Source organism: Aquarana catesbeiana, linkage group LG13, assembly GCF_042186555.1.
Source record: "Aquarana catesbeiana isolate 2022-GZ linkage group LG13, ASM4218655v1, whole genome shotgun sequence".
Classification (NCBI taxonomy): domain Eukaryota; kingdom Metazoa; phylum Chordata; class Amphibia; order Anura; family Ranidae; genus Aquarana; species Aquarana catesbeiana.
Window position 1 is genome coordinate 235,150,611 of NC_133336.1, and position 19,342 is coordinate 235,169,952.

Below are 19,342 nucleotides of genomic sequence, written 5' to 3' on the forward strand. Positions count from 1 at the left end.
GTGTGCGGTGACTGCAAAAAAAGGTCAAGAAAGGCCGTTCTAATTCATGTATAGGGCACAATTCTTAAATCTTAGTAACACAACCTCACACCTATCGAAAATAAATGTGCTTTGTCAGTTAAAGAGACCCCATTGCCAAACCATTCATTTTAACAACAATCTTCCCATAAATTATTTGTGAATTTAACATATTTTAGGCATTTAATTTATGTCTAAAGGCCTAACTTGGCTTTAACCAACAGCCCTGAGCCTGTTGCTGGGGGACGCCATCTTAGATGTGATATCAGCAGTCCCAGCAGACTCAGAGCTGTCACCCATGTGACACTATATAATATTCCCCTTCACTCCTCCCCTGACAGGAAGGCGGAGGAGCTAGGCCAGTGTCAACAATAATAAGATACTCCCAGAAGAGTACTCCCAAAGGAGGCGAGGGCAATGATATGTAATGAGGGTGTAGGCTGTGTTAAATAATTGTCTCTTCCTGAAGTAGTGAAATTTTTAAAGGCACATTGTAAGTGAATACAAATTGCCTTTATAAAGGAAAATGCTGGAAGTATGCATTTAAAATACTTGATCTTTCAATGCTCCTATCTGCAATTTCAAAAGTTGGTTGTGGGGTCTCTTTATCTGCCCCTTGTCATGGTTATGCAGTAATCTTTCTCTGTCAGCTTACCTCATCTCGTGTGTTCAGACTAAGAGGCCAGCCACTCTCACCTGGCTGTTTTTATAACCTCTTCTCTAAGCATGGCTCCACCCCAGGCCCTATCAGGGAACCCTATAATAACCTGTGCAATGCAAGCCAGCGGTACTGATCAACCATTGTGTATTCATTGTGTGTTTGGCTTCCTGTTTCCTGCTTGCCGTGTGCTTTTTGTCTCTGTTACCGACCTTGGCTTGTTCCCGAATATCCCTGTCTGTTCGTGACCCTGACCTTTTGGCAAGTCCCCGACTATCCCTATTTGTCTGTGACCCTGAACCTTTGGCGTGTACTCTGTTGTTCCTGTCTGCTAGTCGCCCTGACCTCTGCCTTATTCCTTTACTATCCTTGTTGTTCCAGCCTGCTGCTTCCTTCTCCTGTAGTCTACCGTGAGCGTGAGCTGTGAGACCCTAGGGGCCGCAACCTGGAGCCAGATTGCAGCGCAGTCCATCCTCACCACTAGAGGCTCTGGTGAACACCTGCTGGCTCTTAGCCTCCGCGCCCTGGGGAATCTATGCTCTAGCTCCCACTGGGATCTGTGTTAGTGATCCAGTAGACCTGCTTCCTGAACCTCCCTGGGTACTATTGGCAGCAGTCAGTCCTAGGATCCACCATCTTAACGGTGCACTTCCGACTCCTACGGAGTGCATCTGTCACCTGGTCTCAGGTGACCTGACACCCCTTATCATAATCCTGTTGTAATATGTTGCTACCTTGTTAAATTCCTACATAATTTTATGTCAAAAATGGTGATTCATGGACTACAGTAATAAAGTGAATATTATGTGTTTCCCTTACAAAGATGAAGTAGACTAAAATTTACCCACCGAAGTGTCTGGACAGCATGAAGACCCGGTGAAAGTCTCTCCCAGCATTCCATTTCAAGATAACATTTCTCTAGATCAAGGCGTTCAGTCTCTTTGCATGATATCAAAATGAAAGCCAACACTGTGCAGTCAAGGGGGGTCAGGTTGAACCTTGAAAAATCAAATGTCATGTTTTGACCAAGAATCTCTAACACTAGTGCTTTGTTTCGAGATTCAAAGAGGTAGTTGAAAATATTTAAAGTCTCCCTCCTCTCACAAGCATCCTTTGCCAGCTTCTTGACTAGTGGAGATTGCTGATAGAGCCATGTGATGGCATTTTTGGAAGCTTCAGTGGAGCATTTCAAGAAGGTGTTGAGAAGAGCTCTGGTTGAACCATCAGATAGACCAAAGAGAAAACGAAGAAATATTTCTGCACGCCCATCTTCAAACAATTTGGCATTATCAAGGGATAGCTGTAATTTTTTAGGGTCATAGTCAATGTAATGGACTAAAGCAGCCATGAACTCCTGAACAGTAAGATGTAAAAATGAAAAATTAACATAGGATGACTGAGTGGATTCCACCATAAAACTTGTGAAGAGGTGTGAAGAAGTCTTCACGTTGAATGATCCCAAATGTCGTTGATCAAACACAATGATCTGGTTCATTACCCCATATTCTGCCAACCATCCGAGAGACATCAGTGGGTCCCTGGCATATTCACTCTCCTGGGTGTGATTGGACAGAATATTGCAGATAAATGCTACAAAGAGCTGTGTCACAGTGTTGGGCAAGAATACTGCTGGGTTCTGTTCTGGCTGGACTTTGAAGCACATCGATAACACTGTACAGATGATCCAGCAATATGAAGGGATGTAACAGAAAGTGTACAGTGCTTCATTGTCCCTCACATGATTAAAAGCCTTTTCAGACAGATCTCTGTTTCCGAAAAACTGGACAAAGTAGATCTTTCTTTCTTCGTGAAAAAATCCCATGACCTCACAAACAAATTGAAAAATGTCAGCACCAATGGAGGCCAGTTTGGCTGGTCTACTGGTCATTAGCACAGAACAACCCTTGAGAAGAGATTGCCTCAACAAGTTAACCAAGATCACACCAAGGTCCTGTTTCTGTTTTGTGTTGGTGTACGGAGGACTTGATGCAAAATCCATTTGGTGGCGACATTCATCTAAACCATCAAAGATAAATAAAAGCTGTTCTGGATTTGTTAAGATGTTTCCAAGATGAGGACTTAGATATGGATACTGGTGAAGGATCATCTCCTCCAAGCTGACTTCTTCCAGTGGGTTGAGCTCCCGGAATTTGAAGAAGAAAACAAAAGAAAATCTCTGATAGAGCTTTCCGTTCACCCAATCATAGACAAACTTCTGCATTAGGGTGGTCTTCCCTACTCCTGGTACACCACTTATCATTATGACATTTGGCACACGCTTTATGTGATGGCACCAGCGGAAGAGCCTTTTGGGAGAAACTCGCTCCAATCCTCTTTGAGTCTTACATAAGTAGCTTTCATGTTTTTCCCCAATCTCTATCAGCTCATGCTGAGTACGACGTCTAAATTTCTCTGTGGACACAACAACCAGATTCACATAACGTTCTGAAATGAGAAAACTTTGACTCTCCAGGGTGGTTCCCGGTGGCTTGCATTCCATTAAAGTCAGAGTTGTATCCAGCAGATATTGCTTGTGCTTTCCTTGGATTTCTTGCAATGAAACATAGGAATGTATATCACTTTTCAATAAATCATAACAGATAAAAAACAACATGTTCTGATTTTAAACTGTTCACACCGATTTATCACCAAAACATATTTTTATTTAGATCTAGACTTAAACCCAAACTCCAGGAATTTAGCTACTTTGTAAACCTGCAGGCATATCATGAGTTGCTCGCTGTGACTTCAGCTCCTTCAAGAGCAGTCATTGGAACTGCTATTAAAGTATTAAAAAAGGTAGGGGTAAGTGGCGCTCCCTAAGAAGGGGTACCCAGTATGGGTGTATGTCAAAAACACCTAAATGTGTGGTGCTGAAACCATGTGAAACCTAAACCTCCTATATATATGTGAAACAGAACTAGTGAAAATATATGTATCTCAATACCTAATCAAATAAACATAGCATCAATACACGTGATTGAGAATTGTGTACAAAACCACTAAAGTGACATAAATATTCTATTTAGCAGTGAGAGAAAATGTGACCATCAAAATCTTCCCCTGCTGGCCCACAGTAGATACGTAGGTAAACAGAAAAATAGAAACAGAAAAATATAAGAACGTGTAATAATGAGTCCACATGATAAGTGTCCACTCCAATAAAGGTAAAAGTCAATATTATATGGAATACACCACATCAAATATATATGTGAGCAAAAAACCATAGAAAATAAAAATAAAAAATGAAAAATAATATGAACTATAAATGGAAGTGAAGCTCCAGATTGGCAAAGAGTTCATAAAAAATGCGTGACTCTTGTGCTTAATCAATATCCGGTGACTTCTGTGATCCCCCTCAAGGGGCCCCCTTCACCGGCTTATGGTACCCCTGCAGGGGTAATAGGCATGTAACAGCAAGATGAAGGGCTTCCCAGGTCCAATGCGGGCGTCCACACGTATACTCTATACAACCCAGCTCCAAGCATTAGGTGGTACACCGGCTTCTTGCATCACAACCTCATAGGAAAAAACAGGGCTCCCATAGTGTAGTAGTTTAAAACGGCTTTATTAAAAGGCTTAATTAAAAACTGTATAAAACAATCGTTCCTCCCAAAAAAGGGGGCAGCCAAGAAAACACACTACAACGTGTAGTGGATAGCATAGACTAAGGAGCTATGAAAAAAGCTGGCTGATCGGCGTGTGCCTCAGCTGCGCTCCAAGCTCCCTGTCACTTCCGGGTATGACTTCCTCAGAGGTATGACGTAAGTGCGTGGCTCCGCCTTACGCGCTTCGTCATCGACGCCTTTGACAACACCGATGACGAAACGCAAAAGACGGAGCCACGGCCAGCAGGGGAAGATTTTGATGGTCACATGTTCTCTCACTGCTAAATAAAATATTTATGTCACTTTAGTGGTTTTGTACACAATTCTCAATCACGTGTGTTGATGCTATGTTTATTTGATTAGGTATTGAGATACATATATTTTCACTAGTTCTGTTTCACATATATATATGAGGTTTAGGTTTCACATGGTTTCAGCACCACACATTTAGGTGTTTTTGACATACACCCATACAGGGTACCCCTTCTTAGGGAGCGCCACTTACCCCTACCTTTTTTAATACTTTAATATCTCACCCTCCTCAGGGAGGTGTGATTCAGGGGAGGCTGCATACCGGTTTCGTCCTAAGAGTGGAATTTTAGTCCTTTTTTTTATATTGGAACTGCTATGCCCACCCCTCCTTCTGCCCATTCACATCCACTTTGTGTTTTGTGAACTCATTTAAAAAGTACAAAGGCTTCTGTGAATGGGCAGCAGCAGAGAGGGGTGGGCAAAACTGCTGTGTGTGCTTCTCTTCACTCACAGCTGGAATGTATCCTCCAGGAGTGCAAAAAACCTGTCGCATATAAGTAGGGTTGCCACCTTTTCTTCAAGTAAAACCCAAACACTTTAACGGTGCACGGCAATTTTTTTTAATAGTATAAAGTATACATATATTTTGCTATTAAATAACATTTCTAATCATATGAAGTTAATAACAAGAGTCCCCCATTACATCAGAGTCCACAGAGTTCCCCTTTTTAATCTGAACTTGCAGAGTTCCCTTTCACTGTAAGGGGGGACTCTGCAGACTCATATGTAAGGGAGAACTCTGGGGACTCTGACATAAGGGATGCACTGGGAACCCTAATTTAGGGGGGAACACTGAGAACTCTGATGTATGGAGAAGACTCTAATGTAAGGGGAAACACTGTGGCCTCTGGTGTAAAGGGGAACTCTGATGTAAGGGGTGCTCTGAGAACCCTGATTTGCCTTAGTGTACTTACTCAGACGCAGGAGAGAGAAGGGGGAGACTTCAGTCACAGACAGGGATAGATGGTGAGCTCACTCACCCCTTGGCAGTCAGCACCTCTTATCCAGATGTATCTGAGGCTGCTGGACATCAAATTTCCGACCCCCACTTTCCTTTTCTGAGGCACAGTGCTGGGGATTGGAGTGTGGGCAGACACAGAGGGGTAGATAGGGGTGGGGGGAAGAGGTGCAGATCGAACCCTCTCTCCTCTCCTGTTTGTGTGTGTGTTTGGTGGGGGTTGATAGTGCTGGCTTTGGGCAGTGTGAAAGGGTGTAACAGACACTCTCAGCTTAGACAACTGCAGCCAGTAACACTGCTGGGAGGCCATAGTCCAGTCTAAATAATGTGTCCGGGTTTCAGGCAATCTGAAACCCGAACGCATGATTCCAAACCTGAACTGTCAGGGTGAATCCTGGACAGGTGGCAACCCTACATATAGGTAATAGAGATAAGTCATGGAGGTGACATGCACCTAATTGAACTCAACTCATAGGGTTCCTGCACTTTTTGAAAAGTTGCTGAATTCCTGGAAATCAGCTGTATAGCAAACCTTTCAGTAAAAATGAAGGTGCACTTAAAGTGGATGTAAACCCTCACATATACCCAGTGAAGTGAACAGCGTCAGATGATACACAGAGATTATACAAATCATCCTACATAAGTTTTACTTGTTTATTTGCAGTCTTCTCTTGTCTACAAACCTTCAAAAGTTTAGACTTGTGATAAAAATCCTTATGCATGTAGCGCTGGTAGATTTGCGATCTACCATATGTTAGGTAAATTTAGTAACTTGTTCGTTAAATAGGTTAGTTTTGCCTCTGTTCCAGCTTGGCTGACGTTGTGTGTGTTTCCATACTGACCGGTGGGTGTCGCTGTTATCACTGGGCAGTGTTGGAAAGGCAACGTGTCGAAGTGTATGGATGCTCTTCTGTCCCGGAGACAACTCGGTGGAGGTGGTCCTCCGAGTTGCATTCTGGGCGAGGGTATTTATGGAACGGACGCCATATTGAGGGGTTCGTTTTACAGCCACCTGCTGGCCCTCCTGGCTGACAGGTATGCGTTAGAGAGCAATCTCGTGGTCCTCCGTTCCGGAGGCCCACACCGCTGCCGCGCAGGGGTGGGCCAAGAAGCTTGTCTGGGGCCTACTACAGCAGCCGAGGAATGGTCCTGAGCTGTCCATCCAGAGTGAAGAAGCTGGACAACCGAGAAGATCCCAGGGGAGGACCCGTCATGGAAGGATCACGCAGTGTGCTGGTCTGGAGAGGGGCCTGGTGACTCGGTTGGAGGACGTATCCTAAAGGTAATTATACAGCATAGTGTTGCCGGGTTGGCTTAAAGGTTCAAGCATTGTGACTGACGTTCATTGCAGAAAACCAATACATCCTGTGGCAGAGGATCGTACCGGTTTATCCCAAACAAGTCTGTGGCAGAGACTTTAGTTCGTGCTGCGTAGTGGCTGCTAGGCAAGTAAGAGAGGCCTATCCAGGTGAGCAAAGAGTGTGTCCCACGAGGGGAGCGCATTCCATTGTAATATCCAAATTCTACCAGGACATTTGTCAAGAATCTTACAAGAAGATATTTGAGTTTCTTCTGCAGTTTCCCTTCTGCCTCTTTCCTGCTACTTCCTTAGTAAATTGTTTAATAAAGCATTGAAAACGTACTCAAGTGTTGGTGCGTGTATCGTCCAGAGGTAAACTCAGCGGAACCCTAGACCCGGTGCCGGTAAAACAGAGGGAAGGAGAGTGAAGGTAACAAGCCCGCTTAAACCAGCAGCTCCGCCGCGAGTTATTGCTACATGCATCTGTGAGGAGTACAGAGGAGGGGGTGGATAACTGCAGTTAGAGCTCTTATACACTGTGTGAGAGCTGATTGGAGGAAAGGGACAAATACCCCCTCCACTTAGGCAGAGGAACAAAGGATCATGCAGAGCTGTGTTCTGAATAGACATGCTCTGTGCTTATCTCCCTCCCAGCACAAATGTTATCTCTTATGTCAGGAAAACTTCTCAGAAGTGACTCGTGCTGATAACAGATTAATGAAACACCAGAGAGAAAGGACACTTAGAGCTTTTGAGAGAGATAAGTAAAACTCAGATATATTTCATGACTGAGGTTTACAACCAGTTTAATAGCTCAGGGCTCTATATATTGTGGGGTTGTTAGATCAGTGGTAAAGCATTTTTAGTGAGTCTATGCTGGTCCAAACTGTGTTTTAGTACGTGTCGACCCACTTTTATTAAATAAAATCAAAGGCTAACATAAATTAGTTGCCCATGCCAGAGGTTTTCACCATCAAAACGGGCACAGTAAAAATAATACCAACCCACCAGGCTTCCTCTCTTCAGCAGTGTCGTTGCTTAGGGCTTTTAACCTTGGCCATTTGACTGGTCTCTCAGACCATCTCACACAGTAGCTCTTCCAGCAATCCTGGCTCTCTCAGTGCTCCTGGCTCTCTTAATAGGACACCTCCTGACACTTGGGCTTTTGGTCCATTGAGAACTGTATATTCCCTCAGTCCTCTGGACTTGCCTAGTCATTTCAGCTCTCTCAGAACTCCCTTAGCCATCTTGCCTCTCTCAGAACTTGCTTAGTCATCTTGACTCTCTCAGCCCTCTGGAAAAAGAATCACCTGTCTCCAGCATAGATTGTTGTCTCTTGCCTATGCCTGTCATTATAACGGCTGTGCACACCTGCACACACAGCCTGTTGGTCTCCGGTAATGCCGCGTACACACGATCGGAAATGCCGCCAGCAAAACTCCGATGAGAGCTTTTGGTCGACCGTGTGTATGCTCCATCGGAGTTTTGCTGGCGGAATTCCAGCCAGTAAAAGATTAATAGTTCTCTATTTTTTGGTCGGAAAAAGTTCCTATCCGAAAATGCGATTGTCTGTATAAATTCCGACGTGCAAAAAGTCACGCATGCTCAGAAGCATTGAACTTCATTTTCTCGGCTCGTCGTAGTGTTGTACGTCACCGCGTTCTTGATGGTCGAAAGTTCAGAGAACTTTTGTGTGACCGTGTGTATGCAAGGCAAGCTTGAGCGGAATTCCATCGGAAAAACCATCCAAGTTTTTTCTGACGGAATTTCTGATCGTGTGTATGGGGCATTAGACCTGAACACTGGTTTGGAGATTAATACTGACACATAATCACACACATAGGTTGGACTTGATGGACTTGTGTCTTTTTTCAACCTCACCTACTATGTAACTATGTAACTATGTATGAGACTTCCTCCCTCTCAAAGCTCTTCAAAGTCTCCAAACTCCAGAACCCAATTCAGGAATACCAAAACCTGGAGAAAACCAAAAGATCAGTTTTCTCCGCTCTAAATCCATATTCTGGAGCCCCAAACTCTGTACAGGGTGTCCCCTAGTTACAAACATCCGACTTACAAACGGAGGGAGACAACAGGAAGTGAGAGGAAATCTACCCCTAGGAAGGGAAATTCACTCCTGTAAGAGCTATTATGGGTAAAAGGTACCTCCACTGATGCTTTATCACCAAGGCTTGTTTCCACAACAACCCAAAATTTTCAAAATCCAATTGTCATTGGGACAGAAAGTGAGGTGAAATCTTCTGAAGAGGAGAACACACAGCAAAACAAATGTTACAGGTGTGTTAACCCTTCCCTATGCTATCCAAAAAGCTTAAAAATAGTTTTTTTGGCTGGAGCTACACTTAAAAAATGTAGCTGTTCCGACTTACAAACAGATTCAACTTAAGAACAAACCTACAGTCCCTAACTTGTTTGTAACCCGGGGACCCCCTGTATATACATGTGAACCCCATGTCACTTTCTAGTTCCGCTTTCACAGTAGACTCGCACTGTCACAATATATTTATCTGTAGGTAAAAAAGTTAATATACTATTCTCATCCCTGGCATCCATGCTGCAGGAAATGAAGTCACGATTCTTCAGCTGATATCCCAAAGAATGCTGAGTACAATAAATACCCCAAGTTACAAAGAAGCATCTTCTCGCAAGATTACGGATACTCAGCATTACCTGGGATCCCGCCTGAAGGATGATAACATCACCCATGCCCAAACTGCCAGATATACCTTTGATAACTTTCCCTACTGTTTTTTTTTTTCTTTAAATCTACTGTTTGTTGTTGGGAGAGGGATTTTTTCAGGTGTACAATTCAGAGAGGGAGAGTCAAGTGTACATTGCTTGTAAATCTTTTACTGAATGTACTGCACAGTGTGGCTTTTTCTTCTCAGAAAAATTTCCCAATTGTTTTCTGAAAGTTCAGCGAAATGAATGATCTCAAGTTCACTCAACCCTAGCTGTTTCACAAGAGCATTGTCCCAGTTACCAAAATAACCGTAGTTATAGAGGCACAGATATTTAACCAGCTACTCAAGTACACAGGGTATCCTTATAAAGGTTAATGTACAGATATATAACCAGTCTAATTTTGCTGTTGAATAGTTTACCTTTTATTTCTGGAGACAATGAGTATCCATATTTATCCAGTAATATTTCGTATTCCATAGTCTGAGCTGCAGAAAACAAGATCATTGATAAAAGAAGACATTGTCAGAAGAATTAAATATTTTGGCATACATTTAGAAACATTTTAGGGTAGACTCGAATTCCCGCAAAAACTAAAATTCTAAATTGAATTGATATGTAATTGTCCAAAGAATCATTTATAAATGGCTCTATGGGGTTGATTTACTAAAACTTGAGAGTGCAAAATCTGGTGCAGCTCTGCATGGCGGCCATTGGGCTTCTAATTTCATGTTGTTCAATTAAGCTTTGACAAAAACAAACCTGGAAGCTGATTGGTTGCAAAATCTGGTGCGGCTGACTTTATTAATAAGTGAGTGCTGTGTCTCTGGTGACAAGTAACAAGCTGCATCTGGTGACAAGTGAGCGCTGCCTCTCTGGTGACAAGTAACAAGCTGCATGTGGTGACAAGTGAGAGCTGCATCTCTGGTGACATTTACATTCAGCTGTCAGTGTGGAAGCCCGATCACAGCTGATGACTCATCTGTTGCTAAGGATGCAGCGGCCGGCTTCCCGACCCACTCATTAGCAACCAGATATATACAGTGAATGTAAAAAATAAAAGCCGCAAATCGCGACAAAATCGCAATAAATCACAGTAAAAACGGTCCATTGAAGTCTATTACATGAAAAACGCTGCATTTTGCGGTAAAAAAAGTCCTTGACCCTTTCCAAAAACGCAGAGGCACAAAAATGCATTGATGTGAACGTGTTCCATTGGAACCCATGTTAAAAAAATTCCCTGCATTTCTGCAAAATGCAAACAGCATCAAAAAACACATTCGTGTGAATGGAGCCTTATGCCGAGTACACACGGCCGTACTTCCCAACAGAAAAAGTCCAATGGGAGCTTTTGGTCGGACATTCCGACTGTGTGTATGCCCCATCGGACTTTTTCTGTCGGCATTTCCGACAGACTCAGATATAGAACATGTAGCGCTGGTAGATTTACAATCTACCGCAGGTTAGGTAAATTTAGTAAATTGGGTGTTAGGAAGGTTAAAAGTTCGCCTCTGTTCCAGCTTGGCTGACGTTGTGTGTGCTTCCGTGCTGACCGGTGGGTGTCGCTGTTACCATTAGTCAGTGTTGGAAAGGCAACGTGTCGAAGTGTATGGATGCTCCTCTGTCTCGGAGACAAGCTCGGTGGAGGTGGTCCTCCAAGTTGCATTCTGGGAAGAGGGTATTTATGGGACAGTCGCCATGTTCTAGGGTCGTTTTACAGCCACCTGCTGGCCCTCCTGGCTGACAGGTATGCGTTAAGGAGCTACCTTGTGGTCCTCCAATTGGGAGGCCCACGATACAGCGGCGCAGGGGTGGGTCCAGAGGCTTGTCTGGGGCCTACCACCGCGGCCGAGGAATGGTCCTGAGCTGTTGGTCCTGTGTGACGAAGCTGGACAGCCGAGGAGATCCCAGGGGAGGACCCGTCTTGGAGAGATCACGCAGCGTGCTGGTCTATAGAGGGGCCTGGTGACTTGGTTGAAGGACGTATCCAAAAGAAGTAACTATACAGCATAGTGTTGCCGGTTCGGCATAAAGGTTCAGGCACTGTGACTGACTTTCACTGCAGAAAAATCTGATACATCCTGTGGCAGAGGATCGTACGGATTTACCCCCCCAAACAAGTCTGTGGCAGAGACTTTAGATTCGTGCTGCGTGCTGGCTGCTAGACCGGTGAGAGAGGCCTATCCAGATGAGCAAGGAGTGTGTCCCACAAGGGGAGCACATTCCACCTAATTATCTGAATTCTACCAGGACATTTGCCGCTATGATTCTATAAGAAAATATTTGAGTTTCTCCTGAAAGTTTCCTTTTCCGCCTCTTTCCTGCTACTTCCTAAAGTTTGTCTGTTCAATAAAGCATTGAAAACGTACTCCAGAGTTGGTGCGTGTGTCGTCCAGAAGTAAACTCAACGGAACCCCTAGACCCGGTGCCGCTGAAACAGAGGGAAGCAAGGTGAAGGTAACAGACCCACCTAAACCAGCAGCTCCACCATGAGTTAGTGCTACAAACATGTTTTAAATCTTTCCGTCGGAAGTGCCATTGGAGTTTAGCCCGTTGGCAAGTCCGCTCATGTGTACGCAGCTTAATGCCCCGTACACACGGTCGGATTTTCTGACGGAAAATGTGTGATTGGACCTTGTTGTCGGAAATTCCAACCGCGTGTAGGCTCCATCACACATTTTCCATCGGATTTTCCGACACACAAAGTTGGAGAGCAGGATATAAAATTTTCCGACAACAAAATCCGTTGTCAGAAATTCCGAACGTGTGTACACAAATCCGACGGACAAATTGCCACGCATGCTCAGAATAAATAAAGAGGTGAAAGCTATTGGCCACTGCCCCGTTTATAGTCCCGACGTACGTGTTTTACGTCACCTCGTTCAGAACGATCGGATTTTCCGACAACTTTGTGTGACCGTGTGTATGCAAGACAAGTTTGAGCCAACATCCGTCGGAAAAAATCCTACGATTTTGATGTCGGAATGTCCGAACAAAGTCCAACCATGTGTACGGGGCATAAGGCTTGATTCGCACCTATGCATTTTTGGTGCTTTTTGCATTTTGCAGATTTGCATTACAGTCCATTTAACATGGTTTTCTATGAAACACGTTGTGTAGTGCAAATCTGCAAAAAGCACTAAAAATGCATAGGTGTGAATCAAGCCTTAAACATCATTGGGCTCATGCTGCTGGCTATCATCATCAGATGGGAGGTAATTTTTTCAAGGCTCAAGGAACCCCTGGCAACCTCTGGAGGAACCCTTGGGTTCTACTGAACCCTGGTTGAGAATGGCTGATCTGGAGAATTGAAAAATTATTTGTGACCTTTGAAGCAATATGTGAGGAAATTAAGGGGTCCTTCTATATATTTACTTGGTTTTCCTCATATAGCCAAACATCATATAGCCAAAAACATAAATTATTGGCACTTTATTGACAATTATGGAGACTTTCCTAAACTTTGTATGAGTTTAAAATAATAAAAAAATGAAAATAAAAAATAATCTGGAGTAAGATGTTACCTTCGACATGCTGGATTTCACTAATAACTGCTAGTAAATTGTGATTAGGGTGATTGGTCTGTAAGGAATAGAGACATTCCAAAAATCCTATTATGGCTTCTCTTCCTTTTTCAAGAACATCCTGTACCAATCTCTTGGAAAATTCTGAAGCTCCAAGGTCTCTTTTCATCAACTCGTAGTGCTAGAAAGGCATTTGAGATTTAATAAAGGCAGGAAATTTTTAATTTCTAGACAAAATATAGATAACTGTACGATAAAAACTTGCTTGGACAACAAGGATACAAATATAAACAGTCATTCTGTTATTACGCAACAGGAAGAGTGATCACAGAGTAAAGATACAGTTATATAAAATTAACCACTGAGCTTCTGCCGTTCACATTACAAAAGGGAACTTGTTTTTTTTTTTTTTTTATTTGATTAAAATATTCTGAGTTATTATCTCAGTGTTATTTCTGCTATGATTTTCACATTTTTACAAGCTTGCCCTTGATCCTGTGATTACAAATTGCTAGGTGTGAATGGGGCCTAGCTGAGGTCCCAGTTAAAGTGACCCAATGCTGTCCCAACGCATAGACGAGCCATTGTGTCTTGCATTCTATTCGTTCAACATTGTGCTGCTGTGGTGTGTGCCGAAAAAAAAAAATTAGGACATTAAGTATTTTTATTTTCAGTACAGCCTGTTGCGATGCAGTAAACCCACTTAGGTGAATAAAGATGGATGAAATGTCACTTTGTAACATTTCAGTAAAGTTTAAAAAAAAAAAGAAGAAATAGTTAATAGTTTGATGTGTCATTTATGATGCATAGGCAACGCTCCTTTCGTAGCGAGCGGTAGCAAGAGACATATAATAACAATTGTTAAAATTAGATAAATATATACAGTGCCATGAAACAGTATTCATAACCCTTGAAATTTTCCACATTTTGTTACAACCAAAAACATAAAAGTATTTTATTGGGATTTTATGTGATAGATCAACACAAAGTGGAACATAATTGTGAAGTGGAAGGAAAATTATAAATGGTTTTCAAATTTTTTTTACAAATAAATATGTGAAAAATGTGGCGTGCCTTTCTATTCAGCCTCCTTTACTCTGATACCCCTAACTAAAATCTAGTGGAACCAATTGCCTTCAGAAGTCACCTAATTAGTAAATAGAGTCCACCTGTGTGTCATTTAATCTCAGTATAAATACAGCTGTTCTGTGAAGCCCTCAAATGTTTGTTAAAGAACCTTAGTGAACAAACAGCATCATGAAGGAACACAAGGAGCCAAGGAACACACCAGACAGGTCAGGGATAAAGTTGTTGAGAAGATTAAAGCAGGGTTAGGTTATAAAAAACAAACTTTGAACATCTCATGGAGCTCTGTTCAATCCATCATCCGAAAATGGAAAGAGTATGGCACAACTGCAAACCTACCAAGACATGGCCGTCCACCTAAACTGACCGGCCGGGCAAGGAGAGCATTCATCAGAGAAGAGCCAAGAGGTCCATGGTAACTCTGGAGGAGCTGCAGAGATCCACAGCTCAGGTGGGAGAATCTGTCCACAGGACAACTATTATGCCCCGTACACACGATCGGACTTTCCGACAACAAAACCGTGGATTTTTGTTTGAAGGTTGTTGGCTCCAACTTGTCATGCATACACACGGGCACACAAATGTTGGCCAACAATTACGAACGTAGTGATGTACAAGACGTACGTGATATCTCCATTATGAACGCTAGTTTTACAAAACCGAGCTCTTCCGCCTCGTACTTGATTCCGAGCATGCGTGAACTTTTGTGCGTCAGACTTGTGTACACACGATCGGAAATTCCGACAACAAAGTTTTGTTGGCGGAAAACTTGAGAACCTGCTAGCTAACATTTGTAGGCGGAAAGTCCGACAACAAATGTTCGATGGAGCATACTCACGGTCAGATTTTCAGCCAACAAGTTCACATCCAACATTTCCCATCGGAAAATCTGACCATGTGTATGCGGCATTAGTCGTACACTCCACAAAACTAGCCTTTATGGAAGAGTGACAAGAAGAAAGCCATTGTTGAAAGAAAGCCATAAGAAGTCCTGTTTGCAGTTTGTGAGAAGCCATGTGGAGGACACGGCAAACATGTGGAAGAAGGTGATCTGGTCAGATGAGACCAAAATTGAACATATTGGCCTAAAAACAAAACACTATGTGTGGTGGAAAACTAACACTGCACATCACCCTGAACACACCATCCACACCGTAAAACATGGTGGTGGCAGCATCATGTTGTGGGGATGCTTTTCTTCAGCAGGGACAGGGAAGCTGGTCAGAGTTGATGGGAAGATGGATGGAGCCAAATACAGGACAATCTTAGAAGAAGACCTGTTTAGAGTCTGCCAAAGACTTGAGACCCGGGCGGAGGTTCACCTTCCAGCAGGACAATGACCCTAAACATACAGCCAGAGCTCCAATGGAATGGTTTACATCAAAGCATATTCATGTGTTAGAATGGCCCAGTCAAAGCTCAGACCTAAATCCAATTGAGAATCTGTGGCAAGACTTGAAAATTGCTGTTGACAGACGCTCTCCATCCAATCTGACAGAGCTTGAGATATTTTACAATGGGCAAAAATGTCCCTCTCTAGATGTGCAAAGCTGGTAGAGACATCCCCAAAAAGACTTGCAGCTGTAATTGCAGAGAAAGGCGGTTCTACAAAGTATTGACTCAGGGGGGCGCCATACAAATGTACCCCACACTTTCCACATATTTATTTGTAAAAACAATTGAAAAACCATTTATCATTTTCCTTCCACTTCACAATTATGTGCCACTTTGTGTTGGTCTATCACATAATATCCCAATAAAATACATTTACGTTTTTGGTTGTAACATGACAAAATGTGGAAAATTTCAAGGGGTATGAATACTTTTTCAAGGCACTGTATAATATATAAATAAGTGTTAGCAAAACAATCAATACAGTGCAACATAAACTAGATATGCTGTTTATAAAACATGATACATGTTCTGCAGTTGATGATTTATCCGATACTATGGACAATGTCACATTACCTCTGCATTTAGCTCAGTTCGAGATTTCAGCTCGGCCAAGAAGCTCTGAGTGCTTAAGACCTGAGCAATGTAGACCAGATCATCTCTGAAATATTCATACATCTTTCCCAGCTCATGCATTTCATATTTGGACAGCTTCTGATGGAACTTCTGAAGGTCATCTGGGTAACAATAATGAAAAGTTCAAGCAATTACTAAGGGTGTGTCTACTTTAAAGCAGAACATCAAGCAAATAGGTACTGTAAGTACACAGATGAAATACATTGATGTGGGCTGTTTCCCCAGGGCCGCTGATAGGGCAGTACAACCAGCCCTCCTGTAGGGGGCCCGAGCTCTGTCACTTCAGAAGAGGGGCCTGGGCACCTGCAGAGCAGGAGAGCCGGTGTTCTGCCGAGAAAGTTCCTCTCGGCGGATAAGGACCCCCCTCTACTGCGCAGGCACAGCGCCTGCGCAGTAGGAGCCGTCGGAAATAGCCGAAGCGAAATAGAGAAGAAATCAGCTGTACACGGCGCCTGTAAGAGGGCCCCTCGCGGGCTCGCTTCGCTCGCCACGCTTCGGGCACGGCCTCGCTGCGCTCGGCACTTTTTTATTCTGCCTTTAGGTCCACTTGGATGGTGGGGCTTGCACCTGGACCTAGGGCGCAGGCGCCGTGTACAGCTGATTGAAGTTTTTCAGCTTCGGCTATTTTCGGCGGCTCCTAGTCATTCGTGTGCAGTACAGGGGGGTCCTTATCCACCGGGGGAACTTTCTCGGCAAGTCACCGGCTGTACTGCCTTCTGAAACTTGTGGATCTCCTTGCAGCGTTGCCAGCTTTCTCCCTCCGGCGGCTCTGCAGGGGGACCAGTTCTACATACTGGCAATTGGTAAAGTGTCCCGATCTGGAGCAGAAGACAGCTGCAGTCTCAGTCTGCCCGTGTCTCTGCCGGGTCCTGAAACTTCCCCTCATCAGTGTTATCTGTGGTCAGCGTGAGCAGGAAGCTTGCTTCACCTCCTCCCTGAGTCCTGACCTCTGATTCCCCTCCCTCCAGATCATACTCTCACTGCTCTGTGTTCACTGAACTCCAGGGTTTGGATGGAGCAGTGCTTCTGCTGGAGGGGGGGGGGTTGCTGCTGGAACAAAGTCACAAAACTTTAGGATTTTGGAGGGAGGTGAATATGAAGCCAACCTAGAACTGCAGCTAGCTGTCACTGCAGTGCTGAGCAAGAAGCCAGTGGACACATCTCTCTCTCATGTCTCTCTCCAGCTGCCGGGCATCTCTGCCCAGCAGGGCCGCTGTTAGAAATCACGGGGCCCCCTACAACCTACCTGACAGGGCCCCCCCAAATTAAATAGCTAAAATGCTATGGTCGCAATGGTATGCTTTGCAGCCATGGCAGAAATTAGAGCCTTGCTACGGCTGCCTCATGACACCTCTTTTCATTTGTTTTTTTTTAATTGCTAAGCGGCAATTTTACATTGTGAGACTGCATTGTATTTGGCTTCAAGGTGCAGAGCAGCCCCATTGAACTCAATGGGAAGTCTGACAGGTGGTGCTGCCTGTCAAATTCTGCAGCCTGCAGTAGAAATGCTCTGAAGTAAAGCATCGCAGCCATGACATGTATACAGCCCTGTATGACAGCTGGCTTCTGTCCAAGGGGCTTGACCAAAAAAGGGGCTGCTGACCATCTCCCTGACTGGAGTGTTCTGGTGTCAGAACACAATAGAATATCAGGGGAGGTTACTGTACTAACATTGGATTGTTAGTACAGAGGCTCTGAACTGAGGCGTCAGGTTTTTTTTCGTTCAGCCTGTGGGGTTTAGCAAAAAAAACTAGAAGTGTATATGAGACATTAGGCCACATTCACATGTGAGTTTACCTGAATGTGTGACAAGGTGCACAGGTAATGGGCAATTTGAAGTGCATTTCGGAAATGTACTGCACATGCGCTTAGAACTTGTGGTGCCCAATATTTGTTAATGGCACCCCAAATGCAAGGAGCAGACATGCGTTTTGTCATGTGGCAAAGCTGCATGCCTTAAAAGTTTCTAAAGCCTCTATGATGTGTTTGTCACATGTATGGCAGCCCATTCAAGTGAACGGGTTACCCTATGTGCGAAAAACAAGAAAAAATATGAAAATGTGAGCAGGAATGATTGTTCCTGCTATGTGAAGTATAAAGGGACCTTAGGGATGGTATATAGAAATAGTTGGGCAGAGATGCCCGGTAGCTGGAGAAAGAGAGAGAGATGTGTCCACTGGCTTCTTGCTCAGCACTGCAGTGACAGCTATCTGCAGTTCTAGGAGGGCTTCATATTCATCTCTCTCCAAAATCCTAAAGTTTTGTGACTTTACTCCAGCAGTACTCCATTTTAGGTACTTACAAGGCTTGCATTTAAAAAATAGGATGTAGTACTGAATACAGAGCTGCACTAATTTGTGTATTTTATATCTGGAGTTTAACTTTAAAACTTTGCAATGATTTGCGAAATATCATGATGTAGGACTAGATGGAGACTAACCTTCAACTTGTTCTCCAGATGTTTGGTCCATCTTCCATAGCCAATATGATGTTTATCACTGAAAGATAAAGCTTATCATTAACAAGGAGAACACCACTGCATTGGTTGAAAGAAAAAAAAAGTCCAAAAACAGTGTGCACCTAAACCACCTCAAAGCATATCATTCACCACACTCATACCTAACAAATTTTGAGATGGGAACGAGGGACACCTATTAGCATAAGTGTGTATTCACAGGATACTCCCCTGCCATGCCCCTCTTAAAGGAGAATTATACAAAAAAAAGATTAGTTAAATCTACTAATGCTTTTACCACTACTAGTCCTTTATATCGGCTTTTGGAATTTAAAAACGCAATTGGTGAAAGATTGGATGAAAGATATAAAGTACATGTTATATACAACTATACACGGGGCTTTTTTTCAGCGGGAACTCGGGGGAACGCAGTTCCGGCACCTCCAGCACTGACTGTATGTAATGGTAAGGGGGGCTGGGGTGTGCTGCAGGGTCTATTGATGCTGGCTGCTGAGGGATCTATTCTACCTGGAGGGGATCTATTTTTGCAGGGGGGTCTATTCTTACTGGTGGGGGACCTATTGTTGCTGGGGTGGGTCTTATATCGCTGAGGGGTCAGTTATGGCTGGGAGAGATCTACTGTTGAGGGAGGGGACTATTATTGCTGGCTGCTGGAGAGTCTATTGATGCTG

At 43.7% G+C, this 19,342-nt stretch overlaps 1 protein-coding gene across 6 annotated transcripts in view; it reads right to left on the reverse strand.

Moving 5' to 3' along the window:
- LOC141116973 (NACHT, LRR and PYD domains-containing protein 3-like) overlaps nt 1-19,342 on the reverse strand; it is a 42,240-nt gene that overhangs the window by 12,999 nt on the left and 9,899 nt on the right. For 3 of the 6 annotated variants that reach the window (XM_073609514.1, XM_073609513.1, XM_073609515.1), the window contains 4 exons: nt 18,636-18,693; nt 13,082-13,262; nt 9,980-10,045; nt 1,525-3,226 (listed from right to left, as the gene is read on the reverse strand). In XM_073609514.1, coding sequence (XP_073465615.1) covers nt 1,525-3,226; nt 9,980-10,045; nt 13,082-13,262; nt 18,636-18,693 — 2,007 coding nt within the window. Of the gene's footprint in view, nt 1-1,524; nt 3,227-9,979; nt 10,046-13,081; nt 13,263-16,135; nt 16,297-16,989; nt 17,099-18,635; nt 18,694-19,342 lie in introns of those variants that run through there. The other 3 variants (XM_073609511.1, XM_073609510.1, XM_073609512.1) reach the window with 2 other exon arrangements.